Source organism: Podarcis vaucheri (assembly GCF_965113315.1).
Source record: "Podarcis vaucheri genome assembly, chromosome: 2".
NCBI classification, from domain to species: Eukaryota; Metazoa; Chordata; class Lepidosauria; order Squamata; family Lacertidae; genus Podarcis; species Podarcis vaucheri.
Genome location: NC_138760.1, coordinates 71,665,369 through 71,691,937, shown reverse-complemented (window position 1 = coordinate 71,691,937; position 26,569 = coordinate 71,665,369). Strand labels below are relative to the sequence as shown.

The window sequence follows — 26,569 nt, the reverse complement described above, 5'->3', positions numbered from 1 at the left end:
TTAATATTAATACTTGCCTGCTTTTTTTGTAGTAGCATTTTGCCTCTTTCTCCAAATTTCTGTAGAATTGTTTTTAATTAGCATTATACATTATTGGGTCTATGTATGTCTTACGTGTTATGAGATACGATACATTCTCCCAAAGTCTTTGCTCTCTGTTTCTTGGTTTCTGTTTCTCTATATCAAGGTGATCCAAAAGTGATGCCATAAAATTTCTTTTCATTGAAGTGATAGGAATTTTTATTATTATTATTATAGAGTTAATGAAAAAAGTTTATTTGTGAAAATTCATGTATATGACACTTACAGCATCTAGATCAGCTTTTTTTTTGGTTATCAATTTCTTAAGTATCCTGTTTGAAGAACTATTTATCTTTTCCCATTTTATTCTTTATCAGCTTCAAACCTACAGTTTCCTCAGCTACGGTAGCTCCGCAGTATACTCCTGTGTGCTTGTTTCAGAATACTGCATTTATGTTTTCCTTTTTATATTAATATTAAAAAAAACAGATGAGGGTTTATAATATCAATTACATGTTGATATCATTCATATTTTAGGATGCAATCCTATGGTTCATGGAAAGGCAAAAGAGGCTGGTCAGTTGGCAATGCCAGAAGAGAACGTGAGTTTTAAATACACACCATAGAGTAAGAATCGGGCTGATCTCTTGCAAACTTGGTCCTTGTTCTTTGATTGGAGATTAGGACCAGATTCTTCTTTGTCTTGCAAGGGAAGGCGTCGTTGCACAAAATATCAAGCTCTCTCATTTTATCAATATAATGGACAGTGTTTGATTCTCTAGAAATATAATACCTAGGAATAGTTCTAAAATTCAGGGGGGAAATGCAGCTCTCAGTGTGTAGACGTGGGCAATCCCCTGTTGTAGAATTATAAAGCAATACACAGTATTTGTTTATAGGTATCTATCTATCTATATATCTATCATCTATCTATCTATCTAGTTATAGATATGCAAATAAATACATATGTAAGACGATATTACATACTAAGCAGTCCATAAAATTATCCACATGCCATAAATATTGATTACGGACCTAGTGCACAATAAATCAAAGGACCACAATCATTAAATCAAAGATTTACACTAGTAAAAGAGCAACAATGCAATTCATCAATTCCCTATTACAGCCAATGATTAATTAGGCTTCAGTGTGAAAGCTTAGAAGTTGGGTTTGGAGATGAAACCAGATCTGGGGGCATATTTTGTGACCTTTTTGTTCCCTGTGAAAATCTTCTATGATAGAAAGTTAGGCAATGGGTGGCTAGAGGAAAACATTACACCCTTCAGTATACATTCAGACAATCTTGCCCTGAACTCCTCATATTGCCATTTAAGTGGTAGTGGCTTATCCCAGGGCATGGTCTCCTGATGCCACCTTGTTAAAGCCAAGCAGGTCTAGTTCTAGTCAGTACCACAGTGGAGAATCCCATCTATGTCGCCTTGGGATATAAGTGTATTAAATAACAGACCAATGAGCCTCTTTCCCATTGAAGCTCTCCTCTGGCCTCAGTGGCATCCTTACTTTGTCATCATTATTACTAGGAAGATAAGAAATCTGCAGCCAACTGGGTCTATCCTGCCTGCCAGATTCCCAGAGGAACCAGCACTGAGTGTTATATACACATGCAAGTGTCGTATCTCCACACTTGTGCCATTTTCACATCCAAATGGATATGCCATCTACTGAGAATTTACATATTCTGCATTGGACTGGCTAAAATAGTATATTGAGTCCATTCATTTCCATTTAGGATGTGACATACAGACTGGATGCCAAAGCAGTATCTACCACAGCATGTTCAGAAGGTGGCAGCATTTTATATGGGGGGGGCTAGGTTAATTAGCTTCACCCACATTTTCAGCTCCATAGTCTCTGGACACTAAATCATTACTGACATATTTAGGTTGCCATTTGTTATAGGGGGGGGGGAATTAAGTTTAAACCCTTGCCATTAACAAAAAGTTTTTAAAGAGCCCAGTACTATACTTTCAGTGGGACTCATATTTTGATCCTTTCTAACCTAAGAATCTGATAATTGATGATATCTACAAACTGGGTTGCTAAAAAAAAGTCTAGGTCCTCCCAAAGCCCAATTCATCACCCATTGACCCATGGTACATGAGGAAGTACTGCTGTGACCAGTGACAAATTCAGGCACCTTCAATTCTCCTAATTCAAAAAGTTCATGTGTCCACCTGCAGCTAAATTAAATTGTGCCAGCCAGCTAATATGACAGAAATGAGAATCTTATACAAATGGGATAATGGAAATTGCCTCTTTGCACATTATCTCTTCAGTAGCAGTCAGCTGGGGATTTTTCACATGAAGGTAGGTAGGTGCAGCATACTAAAAGAAGGAAAAGCACAGCAGTTGACATGGCTTATCCCCAGAAACACTGAGCAGAAATGGATCCTTGAACACTCAGGAGAACCTTGCAAGGAAGTCCATCGCTGCCACCCCTTCCCTGCTCCCCTGACAGTTGCCCTAGATCCAAACCACATAAATAAACTTGCCTCTTGGACAGCAGCCTAGTTCTGATTGTTTAGAATGAAGGCTCCATCCCTATTCGCAAGGAATCCAGGAGGCTCTTGAAGTGCTCACCAGGGGTGGCTAATCTTCCCTACTTCCCTTCTGAAGTGCTGAGAACAATAGTGGCTGGTGTGGTGGGACAAAATCACAGGGCTGCCACAGGATCACTACAGCTTGCCTGGACAGGGCAGGGCAATGGCAAGGCTCAGGCTGCAGTGGCAAGAGTGTTATATTGCCTCCATTGCTGTTGTTAAGCATTATTACTCAGTCCCTGCCTACTTTCTGATGTTATTCTCAGCACAAATTCACCAAATGCCAGGCAGTTATTCTTTACTGCGAAGAGGATAGTGAGGTAAAACAGGTTTGCAGGAGGATTTATTTATTCATTTTACCTCACAACGATGCGGGTAGCACTGTGGGTTAAACCACAGAGCCTAGGACTTGCTGATCAGAAGGTCGGTGGTTCGAATCCCCGTGACGGGGTGAGCTCCCGTTGCTCGGTCCCTGCTCCTGCCAACCTAGCAGTTCGAAAGCATGTCACAGTGCAAGTAGATAAATAGGTACCGCTCCGGCAGGAAGGTAAACGGCTCTGGTTCGCCAGAAGCAGCTTAGTCATGCTGGCCACATGACCCAGAAGCTGTACGCCGGCTCCCTCGGCCAATAAAGCGAGATGAGCGCCGCAACCCCAGAGTCGTCCGCAACTGGACCTAACGGTCAGGGGTCCCTTTATCTTTACCTTTACCCCTGTTAATAGGCAAAGTGAGGCAGCAGAATTTGCACATCATTTAAGGACAGTAAGTTGTCAGTGGTGTAACTCATCATGACGTTTATATCTTTGGCGCCAGCTGCGTCGTCTCTTCAGAGCACAACTTGTTGGTATCAGGGCCTATTCATTTTATTTTATTTTTTAATCTAGCAAATTTCCAATTTTAAAAACAACATTTACAATACAATAAAACGATTGCTAAAACAGCACCCGTACTAAAAGGCTAGCAGACCAAGCAGAGCACAGAACATAACGATCAGACTCCATTTCCAAAGTATTTCTGATAAAGGCAAAGCTTTCGTCGACATCAGGAAAGCCAGTAAGTAGGGAGGAAGCTGTTCACATCTCTCTTGGGAGAGAGCCCCAGAACATTAGAATGTCCCCTCAAGAAGCCTCTGCTGCTGGTAGGAGCTACTTATTGAGGCATTATTGCAAGCACAAGAGAGGGCACTGCGTGAGTCACTGCCACAACCATCTCACTCCTGCTCTTCATCTCTTCCTGTGGCCTCTCTCCCTCTTCATATGCTGTCAGTGCCACCTTTCTTCCCTTGCTTTGTGCCTCCTCCCTCCTCATCTCACTCTAGCAAGGCCCTAAAGGAGCCTTTCTCAGCTTGAGATCTTCTGCATGGGATGACCAGAATAGTATCTGTACTGCCCCCAGTTCACAACAGTGACTAGAAATGTTGCCTAATCTTAGGAGGCAAGTTTAAAGTTACAGCAACTTCAGGTTAATCATAAAGTCTCAAGTAACAAGAGGGTCATGTAGGAGAAGTGGGAGGTAGAAAGTAAGCTACAAAGCTGTAGAAGTAAATGACCCCGTCAGTTTTTCTATGTTCACGGAAGCCAAGGGGTTCATATATGGTTGCTGTTTTTCATTCAGTGACATTAGAGCATGCAGTTGAATTTAAGGGTATGGCTTTTGTGAGTCAATCCAACCTCATTCAGTTGAAATAAAAAGGTGCACTTTCAAATCTGCCTCCATCAAGATTTATAGAAGGACAGTAATGAATTACTCCCAACAATCTCAGCCCGCTCACATCTCCAGTTAGCATAAACAAAATGCTCAGCCAGTGCCACAAAAGAGATGCTTAGAAGTTAAAAGCGCCCTTTAAAGTAAAATTATGTTGTACATCATCCCAAAATTTAATATGACTTTATGCACAATAGCAACATGCCGGGTAATGCAAAGGTATTTCTAAAATAGCTTAATAATAGTTCAGTATTCTCCCCTTTAAAATATGAAAATGTATGTCAAAAAAGGGGTGTAATGTAGCTGCATCTTGTATCCATTGATGGAGGTGATTTACATAGATAGCATTTAACATGCTATCATCATTATCCTATCAGTCTTCTGTCTAACGCAGATGTCTTGAGACAGAGTTCTCAAAGGTAAAAAAAAAAACACACCCCAAAGCAACATTATGGGAAGTGGAGTACTGAAAACCAGAAAGGGGAACAGCAGAATTTCAATTAAGTGATTTTTCTACAAAATAAAAAGATGCCTGGCTCCCCTTAAATTTAGCCAAAGAATCAAATGATAAATAGTGAGCATACCAAATGTTAGTTAAGAATATACTACATGCAACCAGAAAGAAAAGTAATGAACAATGTGCTTTCTTGCTATTAGATGGAGGAGCAATAGAGGCGAGTATCATCAACCTACTGGTGGCACTTCATTACAAAACTCCAAATGACCTGCCCCAGATGTTTAATGTAGATATTTAATAACAGCAGGGACAATAACGAACCCAGTGGGACAACATAGGCCATAAGTTGAGGTGTCAAACAGCAGTCCCTAAGGGCCATCTTCTGGACACAACTGAATAGGAGGAACTAGAACCACTGTTAAAAAAAAAAAGAGTTTGGATTTGATATCCCGCCTTTCACTCCCCTTCAGGAGTCTCAAAGCAGCTAACAATCTTCTTTCCTTTCCTCCCCCACAACAAACACTCTGTGAGGTGAGTGGGGCTGAGAGACTTCAGAGAAGTGTGACTGGCCCAAGGTCACCCAGCAGCTGCATGTGGAGGAGTGGGGAAGCGAACCCGGTTCCCCAGATTACGAGACTACCGCTCTTAACCACTACACCACACTGGCTCTGTAATGTAGAGAATACTCTAAATGTCAACCAAGCCAGCTAGTCCAAGAGGATAGCATGGTCAATGGTACCAAAGGCTGCCAAGAGGCTCAGGAGAATGACAAAAGAACTTAAAATGCCAGTGAACCAGAGGTGGCCATTGCCTATGCAGAACATTCCCCCATGCAGAAAAGTATGGGTAGAGCTCTATGCAGCATTCCTCGCAAACCTGTAGAAGTAGGTTGTGGCCATAAAGTTGCCGAAATCTTATTATGAATGCAACATCTTACCAGTTATTAAAAATGAACTGCAGACCCATTAGGAATAAGTCCTTGTGAGATTATATCCACAAATGGCCAAAATGGAAAGCTTTTTAACATGGGCACAGCCTTCCCTTATATTTTGGTGTGAGGTTTGGAGACTCATGCATGGAAACATGATATGACTTTATACCTAGAGAATCTAGTGCTTCTAGCGATTTCACAATCACAATTTGGAAGTAGTGAGGGTCAGGGAGGTAGTATCTTTGATCTAGTCCTTCTCTATTATTAAAAGAATCACCAATATTGAAATCTCATACCATGTCTATACATTAACTAGTTACCTGAGGCACAAATCAGCCAAAGTTAAGCACTTTTCATTTCTGTTAATTTACTTACTTTTCAACAGAACTCATATCTTATTTCCACAATGACGTTAATACATAGATCTTACTAATACAAGAAAACACAGTGTGGCATGTTGACCATATACTTACATAAATTTTAATGTTGCATAAAAGTTATTTGGTCATTGGATATATATAATATACTTTAACATCTTATGGTGCATTGTGCATCTAACATCTACTTTAATATTTTTTCATATATTATAATTCCTATGATTGATCCCAACTTCCTCTAATTATATTTTTGTAAAAACAGGTTTAATATTTTGATATAAAGCATTATTGTTGCAAAAATCAATAAAATTTGTAGTGTTCCATTTCTGTCTTCTTCCTTTTCCTTTTATTTGTTTATTTTTCTTTATCTATTTGATTTTATTTATTGATTTATTGATTTGACAGAATGCATACACTGCTTGTTTGTAACAAAACCTCTAAGCAGTTTACGAGAAACATTAAAATTATCAATAAAAAATGTTTAAAAACAAGTGATTAAAACATTTTAAAAAGTAAACTAAAAAGCGATTAAAACATAACAGAATCTACGTGTCTTGAGAGACTTGCCTAAACAAAAATGTTTTAAGCAAGTTCCAAAAAATAAATAAATACAGCAATGAGGGGAAATCTATGCTTAACTTGTCCTTTGAAATCATTTGGCACTAAAGTACTTAGATCACAGGTGGAGAACCTGTGGCACTCCAGATGTTATTGGATGCCAACTTGCATGAGCCTTAGCCAGCATGGTCACTGGCAAGGGATGATGGGAGCTGTAGTCCAGCACCATCTAGAAGGCCAAAGCTTCTCTATCCCTGGACTTGATCATCCTCTCCCGGTGTAGTGCCCTTTAGATATTTTGGGTGACAATTCCCATAATCTCTGACCATTGTCCATGTTCACTGGGGCTGGCAGGAGTTGTAGACCAAAACATCTGGCAGGTACCTTTGTTAGGACAGGACCATGTTCTTGATTATTTAGTTAAAAGCTCACACCACCAAAATAATAGCAGCTAAAAGCAATAGCAGCATAGTGTCTTTTTTGTGGGGTGCACTGGATCTGACTTTCCTTTGAAGCAAAGGCATGGCTAGTCAAATGCTTTTAAAAGATCAAGACCCCAGACTTCCCCGAACTGCAACTTTGTAGCCCTCTCTCTGCTTTCCTAAGAGAGGAGCAAACAGATGTCATTGAAATGACAGGATCCTGTGACAGAAATGACAGCTTCAAAAAAATGAAATGCTATGAGACTGACAAGCATTTCTACAGACTGCTGTGACAGTTTATGCTAGAGCATTCCTCAAGAACAATGATCAGTTTCCTAAGGCAGTAAAACCTGTATCCGAATGATGATTTGAGAGCCGGGGTACAAAGTGAGCTATGCATTCTAATGCACAAAGAATGCAGCTGGAAGTGTCAGCCTCTGCCGACTTACTCTTTCTAAAACACAACCCTAGCCACTAAGCCCTGACCAACTCCCCAGATTGACCACAAACCTGAATGAAGAACAAAAGAAGAACCTGCTAAATTAGGCCAATGGCTCATCTAGTCCTGCATTCTGTTCTCACAGTGGCCAAACAAGTGCCTATGGGAAAACTGCAAGCAGGACCTGAATACAACATCTCTCTCTCTCTCTCTCTCTCTCTCTCTCTCTCTCTCTCTCTCTCATGGTTTCCACCAACTGTTATCCTGCATCATACTGTTCTCCAACCATGGAAGCGCACTGGTCCATAAAGGCAGAGCTCAGCCTCAATTATGGCTAGTAGCCATTGACAGACTTATTGTCCATTAGGCTACTGCACCTGAATGTTTGTAGTATGGCACAATTTTCATTTGGCACCTTTGTTTATTTTTCTCCCCAGACTTCATCATCAGTCAGCTGCCTTAAACGGAAAGCCAATCCCTCTGGTACAAAATTCATAATGTTTCACATTCCCTATTCCAAGTAAAAAGTACTTAAAAAACAAACAAACACCTCACAATTATAGGTGCTTCTGAAGAAGCTGGATACAAGAAGAAGGCAATTTTATAGCAAAAATGTTTACAATATTAAAGCATCTGGTGTTCATTTACATGTTTCAGTTAATACAAATTTGCTGCAATAATGTGTCAAAACTACAATTATCACTTTCTTTTGGGTGTTGTTTGAAACTACGATCATTTTTCCAGTATTTTTCAGCCCAGTTTCCAAAACGGCTTTCTGTTCTGACTTTTACTGAAGCAGGAATCTAAAAGGGAATGGATCCCAGAGCTCTAAAAAGAGCACAGCATTCTGCAAGTTTTCATTTGCTGCAATGGATCCTTTGCAGGAGGGGTTATCTCTGCCTTTTGTAAACTGTACCTAGATACTGAATCAAATTCAGCCATCTAGTCAAGATACAAGCCCTTGTCACATGAGAGCCAGTGTGGTGTAGTGGTTAAGAGCGGTAGTCACGTAATCTGGGAAACCGGGTTCGCGTCTCCGCTCCTCCACATGCAGCTGCTGGGTGACCTTGGGCCAGTCACACTTCTTTGAAGTCTCTCAGCCCCACTCACCTCACAGAGTGTTTGTTGTGGGGGAGGAAGGGAAAGGAGATTGTTAGCCGCTTTGAGACTCCTGAAGGGGAGTGAAAGGCGGGATATCAAATCCAAACTCTTCTTCTTCTTCTTCTTCTTCTTCTTCTTCTTCTTACTCACATGTAAAGTAATGGCACAGTCATACCTCAAGTTGAATGCACTTCAGGTTGAGCGCATCCGAGTTGCGCTCCGTGGCAACCTGAAAGTAACGGAGCACATGCGCAGATGCTCAAAATGACATCACGTGCATGCGTGGAAGTGGCAAAACGTGGTACACACACACTCAGACGCGCTGTCGCATCTTGCGTTCCATTCGGGATGCAAACGGGGCTCCGGAACGGATCCCGTTCTCATCCCGAGGTACCACTGTATTGGGCTATAACATACAGTTCTTATATTTTCCATACAGTAGTATAAAAGAATTCCGAACAGTAGATATACAAAACTATTTTGCATTCTCCCTAAGCTTTTTTATATTTCTATTTTCTCACAAAATGCTGAGAGATGAACTAATCTCTGCATAACATAAAACATCTCTGTGTGCTTTCTATTAATTAGAATATGGCTTTAAAATGTACTTAAAGTGATAGTAACTTCCTTTGTTTTTCTAAGGACATCAGAACTATCCCCACTATTGTGCCAATTGTTTGATCAACATCCTAGGAGAAAAAAGCCATCTCAAGCACATCTAGATTTACTATATACTGGAATTTACCTCACGCTTTTTAGTATCACTGATAAATATCTCTCCCTATATCAACCTGTCTGTGCTGAAGACCATAGGGATGGAGTGCTCTTGGCGGGTCTGATCCCAACTGAGGTGTGCCACTAGGGGCATGAGGTACCGCCTTCTCTGTGGTGCCACCAAACCTCTGGAATGATCCCCGCCCCGGAAGTGCATCTGGCTCAATCACTGATGTTCTTTTCCAGCAGCTGAAGACACACCTGTTTGCCCAGACCTTTGGAAACAGCTAGTCACGTGTCATTTCTATGACTGGTATTCAGCTAAGGAGGCTTCCACACATACTATTTATAGTGGAATAGTTGCTGCTTGGTCCAACCTTCTTAAAAGTGAATTTGTAACTGATGGTCTGCACCTTCGCTCACATGTCACTATTATTAGGGAGTGAGTGCAGGGTTTTCCCTTCTGCACTAGTGGCAGGCTCTGCCTGAATTTAGAAAACATCAGTGGCGGCAGTCAGACCCCTAAAGGACCTTTGTGTTCCTTTGGCCAGGAAATGTCAAAGTTATGGGCATGCGCATAGGGACAGCCCTGTTTCAGTGGTGTGAATGGGGTTGTTTTTGGAGGCACGGCTATAACACAGCCATAGCCGTTTTCCCTGGACTTGCAGCAGCTTCAAGAGGTTTCTCATTCTGCAGCAATGCAAGCCTTGAGTTGATTGAAGGAAGAATCATCACACAAGAATGTCACATATTGTGGCACAACGTATACTGCCTGCTAAAACCGCAAGACATTGCAGATAGTATCATTTTATTTTATTTTTTATTTTATTTTATTTTATTTTTTGTAAGTGCTGAACAGCATGGTAAAATATGGATATAAGAATAAAAACAGATTTAATTTGTCTGAGGCATAAGAGCAATGGGAATGTTCAAAGTGCCGTAGTGGCACATGGGACTCCGCTGGGGGAGTTTTCTTCGAGGCAAGAATGCTAATGCACGCCATATCGTTGTTATTTGTTCAACGTTCTTCCCCTCCGCCCCTTGGGGTGAGGGAGGGGACTGGAGGGGAAAGCCTGTGGTCATATCGGCTAGGCTGCATGTTTGCTCAGAAATGACTTCTCTCCCTTCTGGCTGCGCTGCAGATTGCCTTTCAGGTTAAACAAATTTAACAGACAGGATTCCAGCTCGCTTTTCTGTTTGGCTTTTGCTTTGCAAATGGAAGGACAAATGCGCCAGCGGTTCATATCCTGCCCAAGGAAGGGTGTGAGTAAATTCAGCATCTGTGTTGACATTTCAGCTTCTCAGAGGTTAAAAAAGATAAAGGAGAACGGTAGGAAAGGTGATAATCTAATTGTTTGGCTTTACACAAAGGTAATAAGCAGAGTTATGAACCCAAGAGCGTCTTGACGTATATCCCTTTTAAAAATGTCATGTGGTTTTTAGCTCCCCTTACAATTTACTCTAAGCACATGGCTAATAGGTCCAGAACCTCCAAGTGTCCCTATTTTCCAGGGACAGTCCCAGATTGACAAAAGCTGTCTCAGTTTCTGATTCGATCCCAGAATGTTCCACTTTTCCTTAGGACGTCCCTACTTTCATCAGAGAAATTTTGGAGGGTGTGATACTTGTATCGTTTTAGCTATGCAAAGAACGTAAAAGGGGGAGCCCAGCTGCATCATTCTATACAGGCCTATCTAGTCTGGCATCCTGTTACTCACAGTGGCCCACCACCTGTCTAAAAGAAAAAGATCAGAAATTATAATTTGAATTAGTGGTATGGAACAGATCCTGCCTGGAGAAACTGGCAAATGTTTTGAACCAAGTTCAAAGCAGCAAAATGAGGAAAGGAATACTCAGCAGCATTTCAAACATATCTTTTAAAATGTTATGGAAGATCTGAAGAAATGCAACGGAGTTTGCTACCACATGGTGTACTGACGGTCCCTTGCTTGGATGGATTTAAAAGGAGATTAGAAAATTTCATGCGGCATAAGACTACCAGTCAATGGTGGTCATAGCTGCTATTGTGTTGGCCAAATAACGAAGCAAATTAGGTGATTCAAGAGTCTTTCTCCTCTCCCATGTCGAAGTGGTATGTCAATAAAAACCCTGAGTTATCAGGGCCCCACACAAAGCCTTGTGTCTCCCAATTGTTCTCTTTTTGGTTCTGCTGCTTATAATTCTATGTTTTCCTATAGCCGTCGGCTTTGCAAGAAGTGAGGCTGTCTAAAAATGTGAGAGCACTGAAAAGCACAGGGAGCGGGCCTGTGATAACATACAGAAGCACGGGATTTATTTAAAGTTTTTAAAACTTCATTGATTTTTTTTATTTAAAAAAAACTTACATTGCTGTTATTTGACTGAAAGCAAGCAACTCCCCTCCCTAGAGCTCTTCAGAACTCCACAGGCATCCTTCTAGACAGCATTGGGGCTATTGGAGGCACAAAATAGCACCGGAAAAGCTGGTATGAAGCTGCAGTGTTTGAAAAAAATTACAAGGAAGAATACACACCATGCGGCCACCTCTTATTTATTTTAAGATTAGAAAGTAAACGAAATAAAGATTATCTTCGTGGTGTTATGGGCACAGCTGAAGATAGGGCTTTTGCTCCAAAGCAAGTCTAGACCACAGGTAATCAATATGGCGCCTCTGCGTGTTGTTAGACTACAGTTCCCACCAGCACCACCCAGCATAAATGGGATGATGGGAAATGTAGTCTAAAAGCAACAAGAGCCCCCTCACATTGGTGACCCCTGGCCTTGACCAATCGTATACATGTCTACTCAGATGTAAGTCCGATTTCATTCACTTGGGCTATGTGGGTATAAGTATGTGGGTACAGGATTGCAGCCTGAGCCGGTTGTTGATGCTTCAACTAATCATTAGTAGGTAGTGGTTGGCATCACACTGTGCAAAGCACTTTATTGTGAATCAGTTACTATTCATGTGTGTGAATTTTTGTTCCACATTGCACTTGAGGAAGTTTAAAAATGAGCCTTTCTCCCTCTTAGGACTTTGTTTAATAGCAGAAGTATAAAGTTAAATTTTATGTCTTTGTCCCATAGGCATAGAAAATGAAATTTTAAAAGTCTCTTTAGCATAACCCTGCTATGCTGGGACCCAGACTGCCAAGTGGCTTACATCTTGCTTTCTAAATAGAGAATTATTTCCAATTTATCCAGATGCTGATGGTTTAAATAGAGCTACTGCTTCCTTTCAAGCACCCCAGCCACTGGCTAGAGAAATATATGTGTGTGTGTGTGTGTGTGTGTATTCTTCCAATTCCAATTGCTGGCTACAGTTCCAAGACTACTCTGCTAATGTGCATATAAATAAAAACTGGGGGAAATGCTTTATAGCAATAAGTACTGAAGACATTTCTGCCATCCTGCATGAAGACAGCTTGATACATTACTGATAATATCCATAGTGCATTTAAACAGACAGTCTGGAGGTTCAAGGTTGAACATTTCTGATACCAAAAACGTAAATTTTAGTGAGGGGTTTGGTTTGGGGGTTTTTGTGATTGCTTCAGGAAAGCATGGCAATAATCCATTACCATTAGTATAATATAGAACATGCCAACCAAACACAAGACTTCTCCAATCTAGTAAGTCAGCTGCCTGTGGGCGGGACTGTTCATAGAATCATAGAATCATAGAGTTGGAAGAGACCACAAGGGCCATCGAGTCCAACCCCCTGCCAAGCAGGAAACACCATCAGAGCACTCCTGACATATGGTTGTCAAGCCTCTGCTTAAAGACCTCCAAAGTAGGAGACTCCACCACACTCCTTGGCAGCAAATTCCACTGTCGAACAGCTCTTACTGTCAGGAAGTTCTTCCTAATGTTTAGGTGGAATCTTCTTTCTTGTAGTTTGGATCCATTGCTCCGTGTCCGCTTCTCCGGAGCAGCAGAAAACAACCTTTCTCCCTCCTCTATGTGACATCCTTTTATATATTTGAACATGGCTATCATATCACCCCTTAACCTCCTCTTCTCCAGGCTAAACATGCCCAGCTCCCTTAGCCGTTCCTCATAAGGCATCGTTTCCAGGCCTTTGACCATTTTGGTTGCCCTCCTCTGGACACATCGGAGGGACTGTTCCATGTCCTTCTGAAGCCAAAGTATTTTGCATTTATAAATATTGTCCATGTTGATCACACACACACTTTTCCACCACTGAGCTTAGAGCTGTGTGCCTATATATGGGTCCCCTCACTCTTTATCCTCTGGACAAATTAGTTATCCTGGCTCAAAGGCAGCCAATGACCTTAGTGATTGACTGAAGATTTGGCCATAGATCTTTCCCGTTCTAACCACTACAGCCACATTGTATCCACACTGAACTGCAAGAATATATACAATTTTATCTATGAACGAACTCCCTTCTAGCTTTCATTGTAATCCCATTTACAATGCATGAGAACGAAATTCATTCAGATCTTGCATTGTTGGCCTGCAGGGTACGTTCATATAGAAATTAAGCTTCCAAGCATTTTCCCCCCTGCCAAAAATTCCCAGGAGTCTTCCTTAACAGCTATTAAAAATGCTACTAAAAGAAGAGTGCACATTTAATAGTCCTAGGGAGCCTAGTCATCATAGCACTTCATGCCTACAATGTACAAAGTCGGAGGGTGAAGCTACTGAGGCCCTGGTTTGCCAAAATGAGCAAATGCCTTATTTCATAGGAGACCTTTCAGGAATCCCATGCTCTCCTTGACTCAGCAGCAGCAGCAGCAGCAGCAGCAGCAGCATTTTCCTGTATGCACAAAAATTATCCTTTAAATGTAATGCCATTTTAACTTTACGAATTGCAATTTTTCTATGCAACTTTTCCTCCTTATTTTTTCAATTGTTATTAGCAGAAGACATTTTATTCTTCAGCGAGATACACTCCAGTCTCTCAGTCACAGATGCAAACTGACTGTATTCTTGCTATGGTCATTTTTCCAAGAGACTATTGTAGGCATGGTTTCATGGGAAATTTATAAAAAAATGGGGGGGGGTCAATTAATCCATCCATTGATCTATCCACTCACCCATCCATTGTATCATCAAGCACACTGTCAATTAATCGCCTGACCCATTGGCTTATCCATTCCTCATGTCGTCCATATATATTACACAGCAGTGTTGATTTTCCTGTTGGGATCCATCTGTTCTTCACTGTGGATCCATAACCCTTCTCATAAACTACCAAAGTCAGTCACAACAATTCTGTTGATTTCAGCTGGACGCATCACAGAATTTGCTGATGACACATTTTTACAGACATTTTAATGTCTGGTGAAGAGCTTACTGGATCAGGACAGTGGTCCATCACAGAAGCCCACGGGAAGCCCACAAGCCTGACCTGAGAGCAAGAGCATCTTCCCCCATTGTTTCCATCAACTGGTATTCAGAAACATACTGGCTCCAACTGCGGAGGTTGAAATACCCATCAGGGTTGGTCAGGAGTGGTCTGGACCATTTCACTGCCTGAGGTGCCACCCCACCCCCCGAGCTCTCATCAGAAGCCAGCACCACCACTTCTCTTCACTTCTCTAGCATCGGCAGTGGTGGGTGGGGCACCCGTAGGAGTGCTGCCCCATGGGAGGATGCTGGCCCTGGGGTTAGGAGCCATTGGTAGCCTTACCTTCAATTGATTTGCCTAACCCACTTGTCAAGTCATTCAGGTTAGACAAATATTATTTAGGGCAGGAACATGGACAACATATGGAAAACCATAGGCAAGCTTTCTCTAACAATAGCTTGCACACCAAGCTCAGCTGGTGAATGGTACTCCCAGTGGTGGCTCTTGGGGTCTCAAATTTAAGCAGTGCCAAAATCCAGTGCCTCTCACACTCTGTAGTAAGTCAAAGTTGCAGCCCCGAGGCTCCGTGCCCAGTACGACTGAACTGGTTGCGCTCTCCTGAATCCACCTCTGTTACTCCATGCTAATGATGCCACTTAAGCCTCTAGCTACAACGCTGGATCAGTAAGCACTCTCTGTCTGTGAATCTGGTCCTTTAGGGCAGCCTTCCCCAACTCCCCAGAAGTTTGGCCATCCTGCTCAATGGCCATGCTGGCAGAGGCCGATGGGATTTGTAGTCCAAAACATCTGGAGGGCACAAAGCTGGGAAATACTACTTAAGGGGAATTTAAAGGAAAAACAAGGTTGATTGTCACTGCATATTGATGACACCCAATTCCAAATCTCATTCATCAGTTTCAGGGAGACATTAAAACATGATGTGATTGTGCCTGAATTAAACAGAGACTTGCCCAAATATGCTCACTCATGATATTAATGATGCTCTGAGTCCATTAAATTTGAAACATTATCATTACTCCTCTAAATTCTCCTCCTCTTCAGAGCAGAGAGATATGGTCCGTATTCAGTATAGTTCCCTTTTACACTACTGCCAAATGCAAAGGCAACAATGATCAGCAACAACATGGAACAAGCATAACTTGTGGCTGAGATCCTACTTCTTCCCTTCTACATTCATTGAACTTGTAGATGGGAAGCCCTGGTTTGCTGAAAAGGTGTTCTTCCATTAACTGTATGATGGCTCTGGAGTAAATGTGTATTCATTTGCTGATGTCATTTTGATAGATTGTTGTGGATTTAATTTGTTCTGATTACATTCTGGCTTTGATATTTGTGCTGGATTTTAATGATCACTGGCTGCGTTCTGATTTATTTATTTTCCAATGGAAAGTCGGGGTGTAAATGTTTTGATACATAAATAACTGTGTAACAAGGAAACTAGTAATTATTAAATGATTGGCACGTGCACATGCACACACAAGGTATTGGTTCTAAATCCAAGCCTTCAAACTTTCTACACTGCTTAAACTTAAAGAAAACAATTTCTCTGAAAGAAAGGAGTATTTAATGGACTTAGTGAAACTTTTAAAAAATGAACAGAACAGAACAGAACAGTTTGTGAGTCTGATCAACTGCAGTGTTTTTCCCCTTTTATTTTTTTTATTTAAAAAATCCAAATTTGGTTATGCTGGCAGTTATATTCACAAGTGACAATTACTTTGACATTAATTTGATAGCTCAGCAGCCCAAAAGTGGTATGGAATCTACTAGTAGCTGGCAGTTTTCATTGTGCCATCCTGTCTACATGGTAACTGTCATTTTCCGTTCAGTATAGTAATGCTATCAGCAGACAGTCTTCTAAAAAAGTTATAATTTATTCCAAATGATTGAAGCCCCCATCCCCTTCTTTCAAGACATAGCACCATGAAGCAGTATTGATGACAGGTCGTTTAACACCAGTTCTCGGTGAGATTAAGTAGTTGTCAGACAGATATCATTGGAGACTTACGGATTGCTTTTGGAAATCATTCTGAATTGCTAACTAATGCAGGGACGTGTTCTTAGATGGGTGTTGATTCTTTTGTGTCCCAATTCAGATGCCTGAAACATCCAAGTTGTTTGTGCTCTCCAAAGTTAGCCACAAATGATTTGTATTGGCCACCACAATACAAATATGATTGTCCTGCATGAGCATAATTTACAAAGGCAGAAGACACCCAAAGCTCCTGGTCTTCCATCTTTTATAGAAAATGTGACCTCTTCCCTATATGTAGCTAGAGGGAATGTAATGAAAGAAGTTTGACTATGATTGACTCATTCAGCTAATATATTCATAACCAACCCTTTATCTTTTTTTAAAAAAAATTATTAGTGGTTTTCAGAATAATAATAAGAAGAAAAAACATTAAAAAACAACACTATAATAGATAAAAAGAAAGAAAAAACACAAAAACCAATACAAGTATACAACAAAAAGAAAAAAGAAAACAACACAAATCCCAAATTACATATCTAAAACTTCCATTTGCTTGTTTCATTGACTTCCTCACACCTCCCTTTTTGTATTCTAGTTTAATTAGTTATTTCAGCAAATTCTTTCCATCTTTCTCAATTTTTGTTAAAAAAATTATCCTAACCTAATTTAATCTAATAATTAACTCAACCAATCCTTTCCATCTTTCCCCATATTCTATTATTCACATTACCTTAATTAATTTAACCTTGTCTTACCCTAAAACACCTTAAAGCTTGAATCTTAGTTATCAAATATACATTACTCCTGATATCATTTCTGCTAAAGTCATATAGTTTCATTCCAACATTTTCCCTAATATTCATTAATTTTTAACCAATTCCCCAAATAGAAAATTTTCTTTATAGATTTTCTTCCAATCTTCATCCAACGTCCCTTCTTCCTGGTCTTGGATCGTGTCAGTCCTTACTGTCCATTCCATCTAGTCCATAAACCTGGAAGCCTTATGTCCGAGGCCTTTAAGTCTCTTCCATGTCCCTTCTGCAATTCTTCTTCTTGTTGTTTATACTTGCCCTTTTCCTTGTCTTTTGTTGGTCTCTTTCTTAGTTTCTTTCCTTTCTCATTGAGGGGTAGGCCTCTGGGGGATTCCAAGCCGAAATTGTCTCCATCTCCCTTCATCAAACCCGCCCATTCCCCACAGTCCCACTCCCCACAATCCTCAATATAGTCCAAAAAGTATTTAAAAGCATATTCCAAGGTCTCTCCAACGTTGGGAACCTCCTCAACTCCAGACGCCCCCTGGCCCACTCCAACTTCAATCTTCAATGACAACGGCTCATACTCCTGTAGAGCCTCGGGACTCTCCATTTGTATTATTTGGGGTGCAACCACATCCTCCTCCATTATCTTCTGCACTTGCCCAGTCAGTACAGACTCATGAGTTGGTCCCTGGATAATTTCTGTATCAATATTCCCTATTTGCCCACAGTTATTAACTGCAACAGTCAAATCCATTTTCTCATTCATCAAGTCCATCTTCTCATGCATCTGTTCCAGCAGGGCACTTGTCTTGCATAAGGCAAGCACCCATTCTTCTTTCCAACTCATCTTTAGTCAAGGTCAGAAAAGCCTGTTCCCACGGTCTTAATCTCACATCTGTTGAGCCCTCAAATGTACTGCAGCAACAATTTGACAAGCTCCCTCTAGAGGAGGCAATTTCTATTTGTATCCATTTCTTTTAGGCAAGTCCAACAAAGGAAAATTACTTTCGTTTTTCAGATATTTTTCAAATATTTTGTTTCTTTAAGATGCAAAAGGCAACAATGAAATCAGCTTGTTTCTCTTCTTTAGCTATCTGTCAAAATATTCCATTGACAGTCAATGAACCTCTCCAACAATTTCTGTCTCTGACACCCCGTTCCCAGGTTAGAGACGGTGGAAACCTATCCTTCTTCACTCCCTCTCCTGCTAGGGTTGAACAAAGTTCCCCCCTTTTCTCCTGCTTCCAAGGGGGTTTCAGTAATTCTAAATGCAGGAAATTTAAACTTTTTTGACAGCTTTCCAGGCTTTAGCTTACAAAGTTTTTGCTTTAGTCTATATACAAAAAGTGGAAGGCAGACTTCCTGTTTTGAACCTTCCCGCTTCGTTACCAAATTAAGAAATTTCTTGATCCAATTTTCCGTTTCTACTCACGGGTACTTGTTTTAAATGCAATTGTCCACAGGAAAAAGTCCGCGCTCTCCGGCAATGGCTGTGCGGCTTCACTCCGTGAAAGTAGCAGTCAGTTCGCAGCACCACGCTTCTCACCCCACTTTGCTCTGGAGCCCCTAAATGGGATTCCGTGCGAGTAGGGGGGCGCTCCTGGTGCCCTGCCGAACCCCACGTTCCCAGGCTTCCTCCGCCTGGGATTTCTAGCGGGTCCCCACCTTTGCCGCGGCGGGAAGACCCAGTTTCCACAGAACCCGTTCCTCCAAATGGAGGAACTCCGCCATTCACCGATGGCACTGACCCGGAAGTCCATAACCAACCCAACCAAGTTACCACTGTATGAAAGTGGAGGCTTAAGGTGCAGCAGAAAGTATAGCTTTGTTAACTAGGCAATAGAAAAGGAAGTTCCTGATATTTATATAGCATTCTCACTTGCTGTATAATCCTAGGAAGGTTTTGATTCTTGAAGTCCTTGACATCAGTTGAGCTGAGGCATTGCCATGTATTGTTTCCATTCTGGACCAGGCCCTTGATGTGGCAGCCCCTTCACATCATTCCAAGCATGATGGATTAGATCAAGAAGCATCTCCCATTCTTTAAGGCCATCCCAGCAAGCTGCCCACACTGAAGGAAATGGAGAACTCCTGCTCCATTGACTCAGTTCCCTGTTGACTTTAATATTGGAGCATGGGCGCCAACTCGATATTTGTTTCAAGGGGTCCCAGCCCCCTCAATGCTGAGGGGGCCAGTTGTGTATTGCGCACACACAACATCACACACAACACACATTGCAGCTTCAGTGCTCGGCTCCACCAGAGGACTTGGCCTCCTCCAGAGGACATGACTTTGCGAACATTCTGTATGCGATGTCACAAGCATGCAACATGCCTGCGATATCACACACACGCACAATGCGCCCTGGACCCCCTCAATCTTGGGGGCAACCTGGCCCCTGTGGAATAATAGCACTGTAGAATTGGAATGCAAGAATCTTTCTCCCAGTGTGGGACTTTAAACCCCCTACCCACCATGCTCTACTGACTGATGAATGCAGAGGTGCCATCCTCTACTGAAAACCCTATACAACACTTCCCTGTGTATATCAGCCCACCCTCATGCACAAGGCTCAGCGGGTTGAATCCTGGTCTCATTCGCTGGATGTCAGAGGTCAAATATCAACAGTTTGATGCAAGATTACCTGTTGGATGACCAACACTCCCCTCCCCAATTCCATAACTGTAAAAGAGTGATTACAGAGACTTATCTGACAACGGTATTGTGCAATTATTAAAGCGGGGAAAATATTGCTGTGAGCTTTCAGTGACAAAAGAATTACATCCAGACACTCTCATAAATAGTGAGTTGGAGACAAAGACTTATGAATGGGAAGGGATAATATTTATTAAACAGAGAACTGGTTCCGTCATCACAATATGTTCAACGGCATTCCGTTTCAGATACAGGACTCCTCTTGCCATCCCTAGGTCAATAAGGGATCAGAAGCTATTCTCATGGTCTACGCCAGCCTTCCAGGCATTTTGGACACCCGCTGCCATCAGCCCCAGGCAGCATGGCCAACGGTCAGAATGATGGAAGCTGCAATCCAATAGCATGTGGAGGGTGCCCATTTGGGAAAGCTGATCTACACCCATATATGCGGTATACGTTTACAAGAAGCTGCATGACGTCTTTCACACTTGCACATTTCCAGGAGAACCTCTTGCCGTTTCAGAGCCTCTCCTTTGAAAGTCCTCTTCCTCCCTGCCCACCGCTATACCCTGCCCCTCCCTTACACTTTGCGAGACAAAGGCAGCAGCTGTTTCCCAGGCCCTTGACCAGTGGTTCTGCCAGATTAACATATCCATGTATATATATATTTATGCGGGCGAGAAGGAGGGAAAGCGCGACTTTGACTTGGTGCCTAAATTTCCTGCTTCCAAAGCCCAGCTGGATAGCAGGAGTTATAACAGAAAACAGCAGCACAATTAGTTCGGAGTTCTGTAGCTGTCTGCAGCAGACTGCTTGCTCCTATCTCTCTATAGGTGGTCTCCCAGTTCATCAGTTCATAAATAAGTAATTTGAAATGTGTTCCTGGGGGAAATTTCCCTCCTTCTCTCCTGAACAGACTGTACTCATCAGTTTTCCTGTTCTCAAGGTACCCGGTGTTCTCATTTATAATGGCCAGAGGAACTGTGCTGTTCTAATTCCTGCTTCATTACATCTCCTAATGCTTGTTTTCAACAGCTTCACAACTCCACATTTTCTTTATATATTGATAAAAAAAACTCTTTGCATATATTATTTATTGGCACTTTCATGTTAGCTTTACTGCTGATTTAAATGGAATATTTTTACATACCAAGTAAGTCTGTGAAGTTAGGTTTCTGGTCTGAGGGTTAGAGATTTCAATTTCCATGGCGGCACCAGTCACTTCGAGAGGAGAACAGAACAACGAGGAAGCAGAATTATTGTTGCCGGACCATTCCCTTCCACTCTCATCTGGCGCCTTCATCTTGGGCTCTGCTGCCTTCCAGGGATGCTTGACTGCTGGACAACACTGGCCACAACTGGTAAAGGTACGAAGAAGACAGCAACAAAGGAATATATGGCATATAGGCAAAAACAGCACATTCCCATTCCCACCCCTGCAATAAAGACGCTAAAAACAGTGCACTGGAGCTATAGAGACTCAGGCTTGTTTCATGCCTTTTCAGAAGTGGCTTCAGTAGCTGCTGAAATACCTGCCTCTGGTTATCCAGATCAACTGAGTTGTTTTATTACTCATTGTCTGTGTGCGTTTGCACAATGAAGTCCATGTCTGCTGAGCAGCAGTCAAACAAAGCACCTGGATAGCTCAATTGGTTAGAGTATGGTGCTGATAACACCAAGGTTGCAGGTTCGATCCCCGTATGGGACAGCTGCATATCCCTGCATTGCAGGGGGTTGTTCTAGATGATCCTCAAGGTCCCTTCCAACTCTATGATTCTGTGAAAGGGGGAGGTCGAGCACCCTCACTAAGCCACCACTGCTGGGTAATAATCAGGTTGGGGATGGGATCCCAGTTTGGGCCTTGCAGGCACCACATCTGTGATCTCTAGCCTCTTCCACAGAATCATCATGATGATCTGGACATGTACGGTGAGCACCCATGGAAAAGCCATGATGGTGCTTTAATTTTATGTCACCATAGGGCACAGAATTTGTCCAGCAGTGTGGCAATTTCAGTAGCTTTCAGTAGTCCAAGAGTGGTATAAGCAGGGTATCATTTCTTATGAGGTGTAAGTTGTGCTTTTGAATAACCATTTGGGGGGCCCAAAAGTGGCTGTCTAATACAAAACACAAATTCCACAGTCATCAGGAATGCATTGAAGGGCCATAGAAATTTAACCATAGTATGTGAATACTAGGGCTGCAAGCTTTCATCATATTAATCCGTTATTTCCTCCTAATGCTGAGAAGTCACGTGTGTTTATTGAATTTTCTCTTAGATTTCCTTCAGTATGTCAAAAATTGTACCTATACTGAAGTTTGGGGCATATGTAAACATAATCAGTCGATTTATCAATCACTTTAAAGGCAGGTGATTAAGCAGCTAATAATTCCTTAATAGAATCACAGTATAATCCTTTTTGTGCCTACTGAGAAGTAAGTCTCCTTGGGTTTTATGGGATTTAATGTCAAGTAAGAGGGTACAGGATTGCAGCCTCAGAACCCTAGAGATTTTAAGCCTACAATTCTAAACATACATGCTAGGGAATGAGTCCCATTTAACACAGTCAGACTTACTTCTGAGTAAAGGTAAAGGTAAAGGTACCCCTGCCCGAACGGGCCAGTCTTGACAGACTCTGGGGTTTGTGCGCCCATCTCACATCTATTGGCCGGGGGCCAGCGCTGTCCGAAGACACTTCCGGGTCACGTGGCCAGCGTGACAACGCTGCTCTGGCGAGCCAGAGCCGCACACGGAACGCCGTTTACCTTCCCGCTGGTAAGCGGTACCTATTTATCTACTTGCCCCCGGGGGTGCTTTCGAACTGCTAGGTGGGCAGGCGCTGGGACCGAGCAGCGGGAGCGCACCCCGCCGCGGGGATTCGAACCGCCGACCTTTCGATCGGCAAGCCCTAGGCGCTGAGGCTTTAGCCCACAGCGCCACCTACTTCTGAGTAGGTCCATGCTATGATTGTGGTGTTAGTCAAATGCCTGATTCTCTTTAAAGCATTGACTGCACCTTTAATTATAGCAATATATTTCAATGATGATGAAGATGATGAACAATAATTTCTCTGCCTCTCTTTTTGTTCATTTGAGCTTACCTTCCATTGGGCTTGGTGGATATGTCAGCAACAGTCCTAAGGATGATGTCTGTGTTCACCTTAAACTGCATAGTACTAAGTTAGGGGTAGCCAATGTTGTGTGCACCTGACCATTGGCCATGCTGGCTGGAGCTGATGAAATTGTAATCTAGCAACATCAGGGGGCACTATGTTGGTTATCTCTGCACTAAGCAGTAGTTAGTAGTTGCATAGGGGGAAGCGCCTTTTAAACAAGTAAAGAGGATGAAAGATCTGTGGCATATCAAAATCATTTCTAAGTCCCCTGAAAAACTGGGAAATAAACAGTAATAATGATGACTAGCATTGATTATTGTCACTAAACCACCACTAAAAGGCTTAACACGAATATGGGAGTATTTTACCTTTCCAGACAAATGGAAAAACAAAACAGAGTATTCTAACCTCGCACGAAATAAAATAAAACAACAAAATGGGGGGGGGGGGTTGGAATGAATCAGGAAGCAGAAACTGACTCAGTGATAAGCATGCCTCTTTAGCAGTACAGGGGTCTGTTGCGTTTTTCACAGAGGTAGGGGAGCAAGATGACTTATTTTCAGGTTGCAGCGATTTTCAGTTGAGATTAATTCAATGTGTGCATGCAGGGATACTGTCAGTGAGTGAGAGCATTGCACAATTGGCTCCTAACAAATCTTTTGGACAACCTGATTCTGAACATGCTTAGAATTGGCAAAAAAAAAAAGCAGCTCCCCTTTTACACACATAGGCATGTATGCGTACACACACACACACACACACGGCTCTTCTTTCTTATACCCCCAGCTCATTAGTATGCATCTGCTCCCTCATCTCAGTGCCTGCTGTTACCCCCACAGCACATTCTAGGCAAAGCAGGAGAATGGCTGATGGAAGAAGGAATGCGCAAGGGGTTACTTTGCCCCAGGACCCCTTATCTAAAGTCCTCCTCAAAAGAGGAAATGAGTTGATTTGCATTTTCCTACTGAAGCATGCAGAGTGGTGGAGGAAGGTTTCTTGTTACATTATACCATATTCCTGGGTTTGCCCCCAGGCCCTGCTCGCAGGCGCTCCACAGCTCAGAAAACACCTGTATGGCTCCCATTAAAATACACGCTTCAGACAAATCTTTTCAGAGGCTTTCAAAAGACATAGACTAATATTTTTCCTTGCTTGCATGTATTTTCTTTTTTCCTGGTGCCGAAGGCAGAAATTAACCATTTGATTCCCATGTTCTTTCTTGCCCCTCAGAAAATGTTCCTATAAAGACTTTGGCTATAGGCTGAGCCAAAGCAGATAACTTCCTTCTAAGCAAAACATTTGGGAAATGGGCTCCTAGCAGGGCTATTGTAAGGCAACTCTACATTTTTACTATTTGCCGAAACCGTAACGCACAAACACACGCTCACACACAGGGAATCCTGTATTCTTCTATAATTATATTTTCTTTTCAAAACGTTGCTGGAAAATTATCCCAGTCTAACTTTGCTCCAATTTTGGAAAGGTTTTTTTTAACGCTTTAAAAAATACATTAAAACCAAAACAACTTTAAACACACACTCACACAAAGCCTGAATTTTTAAAAAGTGAAAAATGCACATTTTTGCCAGATTTTATCCTGTCAGTGACAGATTTGGCAGTGTTCATTTCAATTAGTCTATTTGTACAAAATGGTGATATGCTCAATGTGTTGTTGCCTGTACCCTATTAAATATATAATGAGTGAGAGTGGGAGAGATGCAGTTTGTCTGACCACACCAGGTGGATGCACAACTCACTTTCTGCAGAAACACTTAATAGGAAACCAATACAGAACTCCCCTGACCTCGTTATCACCTCACCCATCTCCATCCCAGTGAGCGCAGCCCTGCGGACACCAAGAGGGCCCTGCTGTCACTCTTTCTGGCCCCGCCCCTTATGCTGCTGCTGCTGCTGTAGAAGGATACTCAGGGCTGGGTTATGCTTTGAATGAGCCAGCCATGAACAGGAGCATCTAGCCTCATATGGTGTTTTCTATCTTCAGCCTAGCATGTGGATCCCACCAATGATCACGAGCTGGAGTTTCTTGTGTTAACGGAAGAAGAACTTTTTTTATTAAATGAGCAGATCAACTCTGGCTCTTTCTCTCTGACATACATGCATACATTTCTTTTTTCTTTTTTAATCCCCAGATAGAAACAATCATTCTACCTGTAAAAAGAAAAAAGAAGGAGGGGAAGGGAAGCTACTTGCCTCCTTTCTCCCCTCCTATCTGAACATATAGCATAACTGTAAAGGCTAATTATGAAATAATGTTTAAACCTTTGGGACTAAGGCAGGAAGTTACAAGAATGCGTTAAACTCCCACTGCAGCAATAGAAGAATTTGATTAACTAAAGCAACAGAAGCATTGGTGGAAGTTTTCAATAAAGCAAAGTATTCAGAACCCTTCTCTCTCCCTCCCTCCCTCCCTCAAATAAACCCTTGTTATTGATATGCTACGCACAAGCATTTCTATTATTCAGACCAATTATGCAATAAAATTTAGAATTCAGGGTCTGCGTACCTTTCTTGTCCCTGGTGCTGAAATCTACTGTGGATGCTCAGGTGGCAGCTGAAGCTGGGAGTGCTTTTGTCCAGCTTAGGCTGGTATGCCAACTGCATCCATTCCTGATGAGGTCAGGCCCATCCACTATGACACATGCCATAATTAGCCATCTGACGGGATTATCACAATACAAGGTACGCTAGCGCTACCTTGAAACTGTGTTGGGTCCAAATGCAATAGTAAATACAGTGGTACCTCGGGTTACATACGCTTCAGGTTACAGACTCCTCTAACCCAGAAATAGTACCTCGGGTTAAGAACTTTGCTTCAGGATGAGAACAGAAATCATGCTCCGGTGGCATGGAAGCAGTGGGAGGCCCCATTGGCTAAAGTGGTGCTTCAGGTTAAGAACAGAACTCCGGAACGAATTAAGTACTTAACCCGAGGTACCACTGTAGTAAATGCATCATATTACACCTGTCCTAAAAGTTTAGATGGGCTTCTGATTTAGTAAACAGAGAACTGGTTTTGTCCCGTGCCTGCTTAAATCTGCTGCACCAGTTTCTGTTCTTAATATACCGTATTTTTCACTCTATAGGGCGCACCGGACCATAGGGCACACCTAGTCTTTTTTGGGAGGGAAATAAAGGGGAAAAAATGGATCCCGCTCGCTGTCTTGGTTCCTTTTTAGCCGTGGGGCTGGGGCGGGGGAAGCCCGAGCTTCCCCCGACCCCAGCCCCCAGAAGGGGTCCGGGAGTGGGGGCGAGGTTGTGCACAACTTCGCCTTCGCTCCCGGAGCTTGCTGCTATCCGCAAGCCTTCTGAGCCCAGCGAGAACTCCCGCCAGGCTCCCCAGGCTTGCGGATATCTGTCCGAAGCCCGGGGTGCACTGTGCAGCACTCCCTGGGCTTCGGGATGCAGGCTGCTATCCGCAAGCCTGGGGATAGCTTCCTG

At 42.3% G+C, this 26,569-nt stretch overlaps 1 protein-coding gene across 2 annotated transcripts in view; it reads right to left on the bottom strand.

Moving 5' to 3' along the window:
• Nucleotides 1-26,569, bottom strand: part of LOC309527064 (uncharacterized protein) — a 171,188-nt gene that overhangs the window by 70,533 nt on the left and 74,086 nt on the right. Inside the window, exons 1-2 of one of the 2 annotated variants that reach the window (XR_014217089.1) lie at nucleotides 25,635-25,698; nucleotides 21,145-21,352 (exon numbers count right to left, since the gene is read on the bottom strand). Coding sequence is in view for 1 of the 2 variants with exons in the window: in XM_082213549.1 (XP_082069675.1) it covers nucleotides 21,145-21,352 (208 nt within the window). In the remaining variant the exon portion in view is untranslated. Of the gene's footprint in view, nucleotides 1-21,144; nucleotides 21,353-25,634; nucleotides 25,699-26,569 lie in introns of those variants that run through there. The other variant, XM_082213549.1, reaches the window with a different exon arrangement.